Below are 15,422 nucleotides of genomic sequence, written 5' to 3' on the forward strand. Positions count from 1 at the left end.
TTTCAACATGTCTCCTACTGACATCCGTAAACTAAACTAAACAAACAAAAAACAAAACCTAACCAGTTTTTTTTTTTTTTTAAATGTGAGCAGCCTGAAAATAAAAAGGCTGAAAAACACTTTTTCATAGTCGGGAGAATGTATTTTGTTTAAAGCTTCTTCAATCCACTTGAGAATATATTTCAAAGGAATACCTAGAAACATTTACGAAGTGATGTGACAATATGGTACAAAACCAATTTGGCTTTCAGTGATAGCTAATTGGTCTAAAGTGCATCCTTCGTTAATAATGTGGAATAAATATTTCAGATCTTGTACAAACTCTGCATCTACTATTCAGAAAAGCAATCTTTTTTCCCAGGCTTCTGTAGAGACCTGCAACAAAATGGCTATTTTAAAGGATTGATTCATCAACATTAATGTGATTCTTAAAGCAGCCACATTGCTTTTTAGGCTCACATGCAATAATTAAATAAACTGAGTTACTTTAAAAAACAGCAGAAAGATACTATAATGGCTTAAGGTTTGAATCATTTCTGTAATTTGCACAGCCCTAGTAAAGAATACTCAGTAAGTCAATAAGTCAGTAAATAAATAAACAAATAAGGAGTTAAGTATCTACCACAATGTACTGTATTAAGGGAAAGCATTGTGACTTTGAATGCAGGGCTTGGAATTATACTTTAGTTCAACAGTTCCCAAGCTGTGTGCGGTTAGCAAACTCACAGGGGCATCATGGAATATTTTAAATTTTTGCTCCATTTATTTGTAAAGTTGGGGTTTGCAATGTCCAATCTTTGTGGAGCTGATTTTTTGGCAGTTGCTATGGAAAAAAAAGCAGGTATTGTGTGAAAAACAATGTAGAACACGAAATGAGGGTGTAGGTGTCCAATCTGATTTCACGATTTGAGAAATTGTGTGCACAAACATACACAGACTCCTTTACTAATTAATTGTGGTTATTTAAGAATACTTTTTAAAAGTGCTTGGAATTTAGGTGTATTTTTTCCCCAATGTCTATTAAGTTGTTAGGACATAAAATCTTACTACTTGAACCTAACTACTTAATAAATGAAATTGTTAAAACATTTCCTTTGGTCTACAGCTGCCATGAAAAAATTACTGAAACACTAATGGCCCTTGTAAATCAAGAAAGATTAAAAATCTCTGGTTTAGTTGATGATATTTAAGCAGAATATATTTCTATCAAACAGTTACTGCCACTGCAAGGTGAGGGGTGGTGTGGTATTGGGAATGAAATAATCACTAAATTGTTGCAACAATCTTTCTTGAAATTCATGAGGAGAAAAAAGGCACTACATCTTCTTAAATGCCAGAATTCATATTTCTTATCAAGGTAAGTATACTCAAACAACTTTAACAACACTTAACAGCAACAGTTATAAATGTATACATTTGTGACTAGGACAATACAAGCTTATATCCTCTCAACTGTTGAGAAAACTGTAACAGTATTTGCAATTCCTTTTATTTCTAGTCAATAAAGAGGTCAAGGTAGCTTAAACCAGTATTAATGTTTTTAGAATAATTTAAAGCAATTCATCCATTAAAAGGATGCACAGATATTTTATACATTTTCTACAAAACCATACATTGGCAATTAACATTAAGAAACATTATTTCACTAAGCTTTCAGTTGTACTGAAAATCTACTAAAAAACTAAACAATTCAGAAAGAAAGTTGAAAATTTGAGATAATTTTAAAACATAAATTAAAAGTACAGATCAAATTGAACAAGTTCACTTTTTTAGATCTATATGCATGCACAAAAATCCAATATGGAAAATGACTAACAATTTGTTACTTCATTTTTAAAACATTTTGCTGTATTTCCAGATGCTTTAGCCCAGCTGATATTCCTAACACACTTATTTATATGACTCATTGATTCCAATGTGTTCACTAGTGACTGTATTTTAGAAATATAATTGTCTCATGAATTAAGAGGAATTTATCACAGAATGAATACATTAACAGGGAAGGCATCGTGCTAGATTTTAGATATCTGGAGTATCTGAGTAATTCCCTAAATACAAAGTATATATTTCTGCTCCCAATGCCCCAGTTTGATTAGTCTCCAAGACAACCATTCAGAAAGTTCACACCGGAATCTGTCTCATAAGCCATTCAACTAGCAAATGATAACTTCCCTTTCTGAAAAGGATCTTTACATAACAATATCTGCTTCCATCTCTAGCGTCATCAAAGTGTGTCCTGCTATCTCTTCAAAGTCTCCTTGAGCATGTCAGTTTGGAACTGAGAACTTTATATAGTTCAGCTTTGATAAGTTGGAGAATAGTCTGGCCGCCTAGTTTTAATAATTTTTGGCTTTGGTCTCTTGACTACTTTCCTTGTTTCTTCTGACTCAATATCCTCATTGCTTTCACAAACATGGACCACCACACTAGGAGTAGTTTCAGTTGCAGCATGAAGTTCATATTGAGCCCCTAAAATGTATTTAAAAAACAGTAAGTGTTAATAATATACTTAATAGCACATACAATTTCCCAATTGAATTTATTGCATATCGCCATTGATTAAAACAGCCACAACATGATAAGGTGTTTAATACCTAGCTGCTTGCCTTTCTGAATCCAGAATGCTGCTCCCAGATTTCCAATAGAGAATTCAGAAATATCTAACATCTTCTCAATTTTGATAGAACAAAATATTCTCTTTTATTATTTGAGTTAAGAATTGCACTAGAACTGACTGAATTAGTTTTATTTATCATATGAATCTCATCCCCCCCTTTATATTTATTTTATTTTAATCAAAGTAAATCTATCTGGTTTCTTACTACATTATAACTGGTGCATAATAGGCCAAAAAAAGTTACGGATTCCATTGCTAGTTCCTGATTGTTTCATTCACAAAAATGGGCTGTTTTGGGGAGGTTTGCAGAGTGCAAAAACATTTTTTCCCCTTTTAGAAAGCTCTTTAACTGATTGATGAGATTTAGATTTATCAAGTGCTGTGCCAGCAGAAACAAAGTCTTAGGTGCTGCAAATTGTCAGTGATTTCCTTCTCCAGCACATGGATAAATACACCTGGAAACACCTACCTACCTACTCTCTCTCTCCCTACGTACCCACTGTATTTCTCTCTCTCTCTATCCCTTTATCTACCTACTTACCTACCTACTCTCTCTCTACCTACCTACTGCATTTCTCTCTCTTTCTCTCCCTCTCTATCCCTCTATCTACCTACCTCCTTTTTTAAAAAAATTGCCTCTTCAAAACCTTGGTGCGTCTTATACTCCGGTGTGTCTTATACTCCGAAAAATACGGTAAATTTTAAAGGAGTATTTATTTATTTACCTTACAACTATTATTGTGGGCTCAATTACAGTTGTAAGTCAAGGACTACTTGTATACAACTTCTTTAAGCATGTATTTTAATGGATAATAGAGCAACTTCTTAAGCAGCCTTTTTTTCCAGACTCACATGGAAGTCTAGAATAAAGTTCCATATTTTATGAGCATACATTTTATACACAAACACATTTAAATAAATTAAATAGGAAAAAAATAACACGAATATGAGTTATTAAGAATTCAGATTTAAAATGTCTTACCTGGTCCTAATTTGGAAATTGCATATAAAAGATCATAATTAATAGCAGGTCTAGCATCATCTGCTTGTTCCCAACCAACAGGAGGAGAAGTTGGAGGAGAAATCAGGAATTGTTTATCTGGATCAGGTGGTGCTAAGTGTGTCCTTCCAATATACAATCTCTATAAAGTTATAAAAAAAATGCATTCCTATGTTTATTATGACCATTATATGAAATTAAATGAAAAAGATGGCATTCATATAGTTCAGCTTTTTTGCACATCACCTCACTTCTATTTATAAAAAGAGCTGGATCATATTTTAGGCTTTTGTACAAGTTTGAAAGAGCAATGCCACTGCTTTAAGGAATCTACTCATTAAAGTGACTCTTACAGCAGTGGCAACTATCTCTTTGTGTGAAAAACTAGAAAAGATCAGGCTCATATAATGTGCTGGGTTACTCATGGATTGAGTACAATAAATACTCAAGACATAAAAAAAATAGAATCTTCACAATATTAAGACCAAGAATAGAGCATCATAGCTTCAGTTAAAAGCCCGACTAATTAAATAAAACTTCAAAAATATAAAAGGTTTGAGCAGTGGTGGTTTGTCAATTTTTTTACTACTGGTTTGGGTGCACTCTTGCGTGCACGTGATTGATGCTTATGCACATGCACAGAAGTGTCCGGGCGAGTGGGCGGAGCCTTCCAATGCTACTACTACAGCTTTGCCTGATCCAGGCCGAATTGGGAGCAACCTACCTCTGGGTTTGAGCATTGACACTAAATCATAGTTAATGAGAAAAGGCTGTGTGGGTTTTATGCAAATACTTTGAATTTGGCTTGGTAACAAGACCGGCAGTTAGTCCACTTCCTTTAAGCAGATTTATATGTTCAAGCAACGTCCTGTCCTTTAGTCTTTGGTACTCAGCTCTGGCATCTGGACCAACTTTATAGGCCTCTTCATGTAAAAGCTCACTGTAATAATCTCATTTTCAGGTTAACAGCTCACAGATCAATCTGGCCAAGTCTAAAACTAAATCTTGGTGATGTTCTGAAAAAGTTACACTTTTCCACTTGTCCCTTCGTGGCTACTGTGTTTCCCCGAAATTACGACATGTCCTGATAATAAGGCCATGCCACATTTTTCTGGTGGGCAAAAATATAAGCCCTCCCCCAAAAATAAGCCCCCTGGACAACCCCCCACCTCCAGCCAGCAGAGCGCCACTCACCAATCTAGTGGTATCCTAAAGGTGCCAAGCTGTGGGAACCGGGGGGGAGGCAAAGGTGATTGCGTTGCTTGGCACCTTCGGGATACCATTAGGTTGGTGAGCGGCTCTGTGCCCAGCTGAAGAGGGGGGGTTGCCGGGTGGCTGTTCTCTTGTGAGCGGGCTCCTGAAGAAGCCTGGCACAGCCTCATAGGCGAAAGGCTGTGTTGCGCTGTCGGAGCAGCGCAACACAGCAGCCATGAAGCGACCACTCTCACAAGCAGCCACCTGGCAAAACCCCTTTCCAGCCGGGCACAGCGCCATTCACTGACCTAGGGGTTTCGCCAAGCCACATGAGCACCTGTTCGCTGCCGCCCGGCTCCCGTGGCTTGGTGCCTTCAAAATGCCAGTGAATGGCGCTCTGCATGGCAGGAGAGGGGGGGGGTTGCGTGAGTGGCTGTTCTGCTCTCACTCACGTGCCTCCCAGCCTCACGATGCCCTGGCTCTGCAGAGAGAGCTGGGCCAGGGCATTGTGAGGTTGGGAGACACATGAGCGAGAGCTGAACAGCCGCTCACACAACCCCCCTCTCCAGCCAGGCAATGGAAAGGGGGTTGCTGGGTGGCTGCTCGTGAGCGTGGTCGTTTCATGGTTGCTGTGTTGCGATGCTGCCATGAGGCCATGAGGCTGTGCCCGGCTATTTGGGAGCCCATTCAGAAGAGAGCAGCTGCCCAGCAACCCCAAAACAATAAACCCTCCCCTCATAATAAGGCCTAAGCCATATTTTGTGAGTAAAAATAAGACCCTGTCTTATTTTTGGGGAAACACGGTAATGATTACTCCAAGAGCAATCACAAGCTCAGAAGGAATGAAACCCTGTCAAGAATGGACAACCTCTTTAATTTCATAGTACCTTTGTCTTGTTTTCATTCAGCACCAGCTTACTGGCTCTCACTCAACCTACCAGTGCATCCAGATGCTGATCAAATGTGTTTACATAATCAAGAGAAGCAGAGCTGGGCATCCTCATGATAACTCACTCCAAATCTCAAAAAAAGATGTTGATCTTGGCCAACTATTTCATACAGATATTAAATATTATTAAGAATAAAATGTGACCACACAGAAATTTACAGTTTAATTGTCCTGTGGCTGTAAATATAATCATCCAATATTATCTTCATATTGAATAATTTTGTTGAAAGAACTAGGCAAGAGCAAAAATAAATGAACTCTACAATCAGAGAAGACAAATGCTAGAACAATATTATCCTTGAAACATGACTTTATAGGTACAAATGGTACATTGTGACCTGAGTTCACAATCTACATAGCTATTCTAAAAGAATCTCATAATAATCACTGAGGTTGAGGAAAATCAGTAAGAATGGCAGACATTACAGGTCAAGATGGCAAAGACTGATTCAGCTCCACAACCAGCCTGCATGCTAAGGTTGCTGGTTATGTTATTTGTACAAGACACTTGTCCTCTCCCATAGCAAGCATGGAAACCCAGTTGATCTTACTATTAGCAGTTAGTAATGGAAATTACAGATCAGTATCTTATGTGTGCTTATTTAGAGGACAATTCAAACTAGAAAAATAATTCCAAAAGCAAGATAACTGATAGCTTCTGATAAAGCATTTTGAAATAGATCATCAGTACCAACAGACAAGAACATATCAATTTCATAACTCATTTTGGTTATAGCACATTCCTATTTTAAAAAGCATTCTAGATTACATGTTCCCTTAGCAACTCATGCAATACTTTGACTACTCAGACCCTCTCACTTCATAGCATAGGTGACTTTTGTTTCCCGTTATTTGTAAATGGAGTCTAAACAATATTATCTGTAGTGAATATTTTTGCAAATGTACAAATTGTCTTTTGGTAGATTTTTTTGTTATATTCCTATTTATTTGAGCTTTTAACCATGCATAATTTATTTTTATTTATTGCCTCTGTTCTTATATTTTAATATTGATTTTATTACTTTATTGCTTGTGTTACCTAAAGAATATGTGTTGTTAAGTAGTCTACCGTATTTTTCAGAGTATAAGATGCACCAAAGTATAAGACGCACCAAGGTTTTGAAAAGGCAAATTTTTAAAAAAGTTTTTGCACTCTGCAAACCTCCCCAAAACGGCCCCTTTTTTGTGAAAATGGGCCCATTCCCCCCCCCCCAAAGGCATGAATAGCCTTTAGGGGGCTTGCAGAGTGCTCCGGGAGTGGAGGTGGGGAAAACAAGCAAAAAACGGCCCGTTTTTTGTATTAAAAAAAAAAGGCATGGATAGCCTTTAGGAAGCTTATAGAGTTCTCCTGGGGGCTGGGGTAAAATTGAGCAAAACCGGGCCATTTTTTGCTCATTTCTGCCCTCCCCAGCCCCCAGGAGCTCTCTAAAAGCTTCCTAGAGGCTCTGGACGGCCATTTTGGTGAAGGGGAGGGGTTTTGGGAGGCAAAAAATGCTGTATTCAGTGTATAAGATGCACCCAGATTTTCAGCCTCTTTTTTGAGGGAAAAAGGTGCATCTCATATTCCAAAAAATATGGTATATAAAAATTAAAACATTCAGGTATACTTATGTCCTAATTTAAATCCTGAGATGGAGTGAGTAAGATAATACCCTGATATCAAGCTCAATTTTCCTATTCTTTTTAGACATACATTTAGGGATCAACTGTGATAATTCCGCATCTCCCAGAATCCATAATTTATTAAGTAATTTTTAATTGCCAGGTTTTATTTCAATTCCTGAAGTAGGAGGCCAAACACCAAATCTACACAGAGTTTAGCTCTCAACTGGTGGTCTGGAAGCTCTACTTATAAAAGTCTCTATTAATATCACTAGAGAATCAATAGATAAGTGGAAAAGCTTTTTGGAAAAGCAGACCACACAACATGTGCCTTTTTTCTGAAGAATCTCTGAATGTTTTAAAATATCAGCTAACCAAATAAACCGTACATATGATAGATGAATAGATACATGGAAAGTAGATGGAAATAGTGAAACTTATGTTATAAATAATGTAAGTTTCACTGATTTCTAGCTCATATATTGAGTAGACATGATGTATTCTAATTGCAGTACACTAGAGGAATGGAAAACTAAGCAAAAAATAAAAATATAAGAACTGGTTAAAAAGCTTTTAAAGTATAACTGGTTACCTTGTCTTACCTGAGCAAAATATAGTTTAATTTCCTTTCCAAGAAATTCTGTCTTGTGTAACCGAATTTTAACCTCAGCTGCTGATAAAGGATTGCTGAAGTTTAGCCTTATTCTTTTAAAACTCTTGAAATAATGAAAGGTGACATCTTTGTCAAATGTTCTAAACAGAGCTTCAAATCTGCCCTGAAAAATAAACATGTCAACAGTTAACAAGAATACAGCATTTATGCCTATCACTTATTGATCTATAAACAAAGATAGAAGTATTTCAAGACAGTTTCGCTTTCTGAAGTAAGTACAATTCATAAATAATGCATCTACAAACCAAAACACAAGCACATTTTCTGCATACTTGGGCTCTTATGCCTATAAAGTTTTGAGTACAGCTACCAAGACCTTGCCCAATTGTTACTGAGTTATAATTTTTAATGGTTAATAACTGCATGGTACTTTAATTAAACAGAAATCCAGATAAAAACAAATGTAATGATCCAGCTCTCTCTCACTGTTAAAATATCTTTTTAACCCTTTTGTTGTCGCGTGCCGAAAACGTGTGCACACAATTATATGCAATGCGCGTGTAGCCCCCCACACTCCCCCACCCCGTGCATGCGCATTCAACACCCTGTGCTCCCCCACCCCGCACATGTGCATGACCGCTGCGCATGCACATGACTCGAAAACCAGTTGGCGGCGGTAGTCACGTGTGCATGCATGGTGGAGTTGAGTTAGGGCAATGGCTCGTGTGCCCACAGAGGGGGCTCTGTGTGCCACCTGTGGCACGCATGCCATAGGTTCGTCATCACGGCTCTATACTTTATTTCCAAAATGCTTATGTGACAGCTTGCTAGTGCTCCCAGGAAGGTTCATTCCCTCTTCCTCTCCACTTGCCTGTATGTCTGGTAGCGTTAACCTCCAACCCCACCCCAAATTTCCCTTGCTATATATATTAGTGCAAAGAAGACCCATGTTCTCAAGATAGATTCAGTTTGGAGTGGCAAAGAAAAAGAAAAAGTTACACGATAATCTTCTGGAAGGGGCAACTGAGGAGCAGCTCAAAATTCTGTGACTATCCCATTCTAAGGTTCCCTCTCCCTTCTGGTCACGTGACTCAGAGCATATGCTCCCTGCCCTGTGGTTTTCAATGCATACATGGGCAAAAACAGCAGACACAACACAACAGGAAAGCAGAAACACATATGGATATAACACAATACAATGATGTATAGAAGGAGGACTGGGAAAAATCTAAGAAGCCATGTTCTTCATAATTTCCCTACTTTGTTTTCTCTTAAGAATATTTTGATCAGTACTAAACTGCACACACCTTTGTTTTAACTAGGTAAAGGCATCCTTTATTTCTATATAGAAATATAGCACCCCCAGTGGCAGGTTTCTATTCTAATTATACATGAACATTGATAAGGTATGGACTACTACATACAAACCTAACCAGAATGCAGAGAAAAGACTGAAAATTGCATAAAGACACTCCTTTTCTTATAAACTAGTGACTCTACAACTCATGCATAACATATTTTTGTTTGTTTATTTTTAAACTGTTACAGTTGCAGAGTAGGGAACAGATCACATTCAGAATCACTTGGAGGAATCCTCCAATTATGTTATCCATAGTAGCAATAGCAATAGCACTTAGGACTTATATACTGCTTCACAATGCTTTTGCAACCCTCGCTAAGCGGTTTACAGAGTCAGCATATTGCCCCCAACAAGTTGGGTCCTCATTTTACCAACCTCGGAAGGATGGAAGGTTGAGTCAACCTTGAGCTGCTCAGAATTGAATTCCTAGAGTGAGCAGTGAGTTAGCCTGTAGTACTGCATTCTAATCATTGCGCGACCATGGCTCTTACAGTATCAGAATAGACAAAGGCTATACGATTATCCCATGACTTAGCATAGACCACAAAAATCACCCCATAAACTATTGGATTAAATTGAAATATTTTAATTTTTAATCTTGGGGTAGCCTGAAGAATGGGACAATAAGGCAACATATATACTGATATTATTAAATACTACTACTATCAATACAATTGCTCAATGTCCTTTGGAAGATTATCTGTTTGGCAGGGCTGCAAATTTTATCTATATCATCCAATTCAAAGGACAGTTATTTCAAAAACAGTAACTAAAATGTAAAATTTAAATAGGAGCTACTTAAGCTATACTGAATGTGTTACTGACATAGACTTTAACAGATCTATGAAAAATGTTTAACAGATATATTTCTGTCACCATCATCCTGTTCCAGGAAAATCAGCATCAACTACAGAGGTAGCTAGCTGCTTCTTACATAATCAGAACATCTAACTCACTCTTTGTCTTTCCAAGTCATCCCTTGGATGAAAAGTATATGCTATTTTATTGACCCTCTTCTTGCTTGCTGTGCAGCTATAGCCACACCTATAGGATGGTTCTTGCAAGAAGATGGTAATGCTGTTTTGGTTGTATGAGCAACTCTATAGAAACTATATAGCACATCCTAATAATGTGACAATATAAGAAATATGCAAAACTAGTAGATGAAGAAGATGCAGGGTAAAACTTGATATAGTTTAATGAGGATACTGGGTGCTTCAATATCTGAAGTGAAGTCTGTATTTAAAAAGAACTTCATAAATACAACAGTTTCTCGCCCTCCAAAATATAACTTTTACTAGTCTGTCTTTATATAAATAAATCTGCCAACAACTGCCTTTCCTACTGAGGCACTGCTATTGGAATAGCCATTAGAAATGTTAAGCACACATCCAACCCACATTTATGTTTTCAAGATTAATAAAAATAGTTGCTATCTTTACAATTTATAGTGAAGAACTAGGAGTGGAATTTAAAAGGAGAAAGCCTTTTTATATGTTACTTTTTATTCACCAGCAGGAGCAAAATATAATTATCTCAGTTTAGCTAACCTGAAAAATTAACCAGTAACTGAATGATTAGGATTTTAAAAATATTATAGCTGATAAATAAATATTCAAATCAACAATAAAATTATTAACATGGAAGAGATTATTTAATTGTATCTAAAATAATCATTGTAATTGTTTTAGTAATTATTTTATTTTGTTTTAGAATTATTATAATTATTTTAGCATTTAAATGAAAATTTGAACACTAAAATATTCAGGAAAATGCAAGGTTTTCCTTTACAACTACAGCTATTTGAGGTCCAAGGAATGTAGAAATAGATGAAAGACAAATACAGCATAGAGTAAAATATTGGAACTGAAACAGAATATAACATAAAATATGGAAAAATTAACAACTAAAAAGATTACAATGCTAACCTAATGAAAATGTTTAATTCAAAAAATACTGTTCTTGTATATGCTAAAAACCTCGAGTTATAATTAGAAAGCATCACTTACTTTTATGTCCCTAGATAAATGTACATTTCTGCTGGAATTTGGGAAGTTGAAGAATTTTTAATATTAGTAGGCTACCAATCTATGACAATGAGAATATATCCCATGGAATTCGTAGATAGATAGACTGTTAATCTTTATTTCTTCTATTCCAGTTATTTGTATGGTGCCAACTAATATTGTTGCATTCCCAACACACTCAGAAGCATTTTGTGCATAACCAATGATAGCATTAAAGTTGTTAGAAATACTCGAGAGCTGGCAAATAATTAACAAAATATTTTAAGAGTGTTTACGATCTTGCAATCTAATAACACACAAAAACATCATAGGAACATCAGCTTCTTTACCTTAAAATGTTAACAATGCATCTGTTATTTTGCTTCACTCTCTAACCAATTCAATATTCTCAACACACTCACATTTCTCAGTATGCAATATAAACCTTTCCCTAAAGCAGTTTTTACATCCAAAAGTCTTACCCTAATTTCAGGTTGACTGAAAATCTTGTGGTCCGCAACACAAGCAATCAAGGAACCAAAAATGTAATCAAAGTTCCTGAAATGCATTTTTTGCTTTCTTGTAAAGATTGCCAGGAGCTCAGCACACAACCAAGAAAAGCTCTTTTCGAAGAAGCAGTTCAGTACTGGAAAGACAGCTTATAAAAGAGACCAAGTCCAGCCCCTCAGCAGGCACAAAAAAACCCAACACCCCAAGTTTTAGAGCATCCTGTATGTGACAGCAAATTCCTGAGCAAAGTTCTGCCACATAGTTTCAGGCTATCAGGGACAAAATGTAAGCTTCAGCTGGAAAGAGGTGACGTAAGCATGTTAGTCAGTTTCCCTATGCTAATTAACTTTGCTCTGGAGTATGGAAAAATCAGCTGAGGTTTTCATAGGCAGCTGCTTTATCAACTCCTCTTGCAGCATAGTTTCCATTGCTAGTAACTCCATTTAGCACTCGGACAACATACTCTTCACTTGAATAGGACAACCCATTTTAAGATGGAAAAAGTTGCTATTTGAGGACTAAGGTTAGCTGCAATAAACAGTAATTAGCTGGCAGGAAATATTTCAAGACTTTGGAAAACCAAGAACAAATCTTAGTCACAATGCAGTCAAAGCCTATATACTTACTCAGAATTCAGAATTCCGTCCCATGGGTCTTAATGAAACAAATATAGCACTCCTAAACTTTTATTTTCCATGACTGAAAATAAAATGACTAGTTCCATGACTAGTTTTAAAATGAATTCTAGGAAAAGAAATCAGTTCAAGTGTATGCTGGCTCTTTTGTGGCTAAGAGCATCATTTTTCTTTTAAGTTACTGGCCCAATACCATCCAATGAAGCCTGGGGTCAAGTGCAGGGGGCCCCAAACCCTGGGCACCAGTTTGCGGCATACCAGAAACTGGGCCACAGAATCAAGTGAGCCCCCATCTGCAGGATGCAGGCAGCACATGAAACCACATCCCCTCCGATGTGCAGAAAAGCTCTCTCCACTGAACTGGTCCCTGGTGTCCAAAAGGTTGGGGCCGCTGGTCAAGTGGAAACTTATCTGTACATCTGTCACTCCAACACTTTAACTACTACAATTACTATTCCATACCCTTTCACTGTGGTGAAAAACAGAGGAATGTTTCACTTGCTTTTAAATCACCTCATATATTCCTGTCCAATTATTAAAAGGTGAAGATTTTACGCTGTTGAAGCATTCAAATACTCTTCATTATGTGCAAGAAATTTAAGATGAAGGGAAAGTCTTGCATTCCATCAGCTTTAATCAACATCAGCTTTAATTAAGATCATGTTAAAGCTTTCAATACCGGATTTAGATTACTGTTGTGAAATAAGTAGACAAATGTAAGATGCTCGCCCATTTAAAAGTAAGGCAAATGAATTTGGGTGGAGATCCTCTTCGGTTGGATACAAATGAATTTTGGCAAATTATCAATTATGTCTTTATTGTATTTCATCTAAATATTTCATATAACCCAGGTTTAGAGTCCACAAGTCCAGCAGACCTTTTAATTCTTCTGCATCACAGATTGATTGAAGGGCAGATATTACCTTATTGAAGAAACAAACTTGCCTGTTTAAATTTCAGGTCTGTTAACTCTAGAGACACAAATCTTAGAATATATGAAGATTAAGAAAAAAGTTACAGCTTTTACTGAATGCCTTATTTTTATCCTCCTACACTTCTGATAATTATCTTCATACATTGCACTTTAAACCCAAACATTCATGGCATGTTAATTCATGTTTCTCTGAGAACATTTTCCATCCCTATTCTTGTTATTCAAGTTTACTTAGGAAAAAACAATCACAATTTTAAGGTGTACTTGATGAAGTAGACAAACTACAAAAATGAGCCTTACTAAAAGGAAAAAAGTCACTTACAAATAACTTATTAAATACTATAAAATCTACCTAAACTTTCTCTAAAAAAATTTCAAAATTGAAAGACTCTCACCCAAAACGTCTTGCCTATTTTTATTATATTAAGCCTATATATATATCATTAGATTGTGATCCATTAGCTAGTACCTATTTTATTTCACTAGCCTTGCAGTTTTTTGCTGACAAGTCCTTTGATCTACTGTGGAGAATATCAGATTTTGGGATTGGAGAAGGCATTTGTTATTAGAGGAATCATGCAATACAGAATCTATTACTTGAAATTGTTTTTCATTAGATAGCCACAGCATGCTATTTTCAGAATTAACCTAAAACCATAATTTCAAAAATGAAAGATAAATTACTTTTAATTAGCATGATCTTCAAATTGTACACTTTGAGCTTTATTGCAAATATTAATTTAATTTATGCTTCCCCACGAATGGCTAGAAATTACCTAGAGAGCTAAGAAAATAATATTTATTCTCCCTCTCTAAACTCATCCCAATATATACAAACACTACAGTTTATTAAAGCGTAATTGGACTCAAAAGCAGAAAAGCTTCTTTGGATCCAAATCTATGTTTCCCCATTTTCTTTCCCTTTTCTACATATTACTTTATGGAATGCATTTTTTCCATCTTTGATTTATATTTGACCCTAACAAAGGTTTTGCAGTGATTAGTTAACAAAATCATAAGTAATGTATCTTTCAAATAAAGTTTTAAACATTTTTGTGGGCTGTATGTTTTACTTTTTATGTATTTATACATGGAGAGCAGTAAATCTGATTTGGGTATTCTCTTAATGCAGCAGTTTAGTTGAATTACACTTCTTTCCTGTTTCCTGTCCAGCAATTTGTAATTAGTAGTTAGAACCATTAAAATCAGGGCTACTGCCCTTTGAAAACAAATGAGCTAATAATCAACCCTAACCCTAAATTCACAAGTGCCATTTCATTTTATTTATTACATTTATATTTTAAATCAGAAAAGAAAATTGTGACATTCTTTAGAGTTTTTAGGTTTAATTTTTCCATATTTTTTCAAACCCTGAAATAAAGGCCTCTTCTCTGAATCCTCTCAAACATAATATTGCAGGTGGACATTATAGTTTTCTTAGCTTTGGCTCATCAGCTGTCCTCTGCTTTCCCAAGAAGCTAACCTTATGCCTACCTTAATATACCTTCAAAACCAGGCAAATATCCTTTATTTTTTATTATTTCAGGCTTTATAAGCTTTAATTCTTTTACTATTCTATGCTGTTTCAATAACAAGAATAGCAAAAATTGAATTTCAAATATTTATGCATTAAAATAAAGTTACTTTTTCTAGATTTTGTTTAAGTTTGGAGGAAGATTTAAAAAACAATAGCTATAAATTTCATGGAAAAACATTGCAAATAATTCATCGTAAGTTCCATTTATTTTCCTGACCCAGCTGATAAATAGGTCCCACTTATCAAATCTAGATTGATTAACTTTATATGGCATTACACTGTGCTCTGGCATTTCTTTAATTCTCAGTTGTAGATTGATAGTTAAATTTTTATTATTGCTATCTACATTTTTAAATTGATTTGGAAGCCACCATAAACAAATACAGTTTTTCAAAACCCAGCATATCAAATAAAATAACCATCAATACCTTTCCCCCAAAAAGGTTACTTAAATAAACAAATCTT

General features: G+C 35.9%; 1 protein-coding gene across 2 annotated transcripts in view; it reads right to left on the minus strand.

Moving 5' to 3' along the window:
- Window positions 1–217: 217 nt before the first annotated feature.
- The window catches only part of RCAN1 (regulator of calcineurin 1), a 30,253-nt gene continuing 15,048 nt past the window's right edge, over window positions 218–15,422 (minus strand). The window contains exons 1-4 of one of the 2 annotated variants that reach the window (XM_014074932.2): window positions 11,824–12,161; window positions 7,965–8,138; window positions 3,600–3,759; window positions 218–2,469 (exon numbers count right to left, since the gene is read on the minus strand). In XM_014074932.2, coding sequence (XP_013930407.2) covers window positions 2,297–2,469; window positions 3,600–3,759; window positions 7,965–8,138; window positions 11,824–11,910 — 594 coding nt within the window. In that variant the 5' untranslated portion in view covers window positions 11,911–12,161 and the 3' untranslated portion in view covers window positions 218–2,296. Of the gene's footprint in view, window positions 2,470–3,599; window positions 3,760–7,964; window positions 8,139–11,823; window positions 12,162–15,422 lie in introns of those variants that run through there. The other variant, XM_087721635.1, reaches the window with a different exon arrangement.

This window comes from Thamnophis sirtalis, unplaced genomic scaffold, assembly GCF_051295495.1.
Source record: "Thamnophis sirtalis isolate CommonGarterSnake01/CBP01778 unplaced genomic scaffold, rThaSir2_p1.2 scaffold_8, whole genome shotgun sequence".
NCBI classification, from domain to species: Eukaryota; Metazoa; Chordata; class Lepidosauria; order Squamata; family Natricidae; genus Thamnophis; species Thamnophis sirtalis.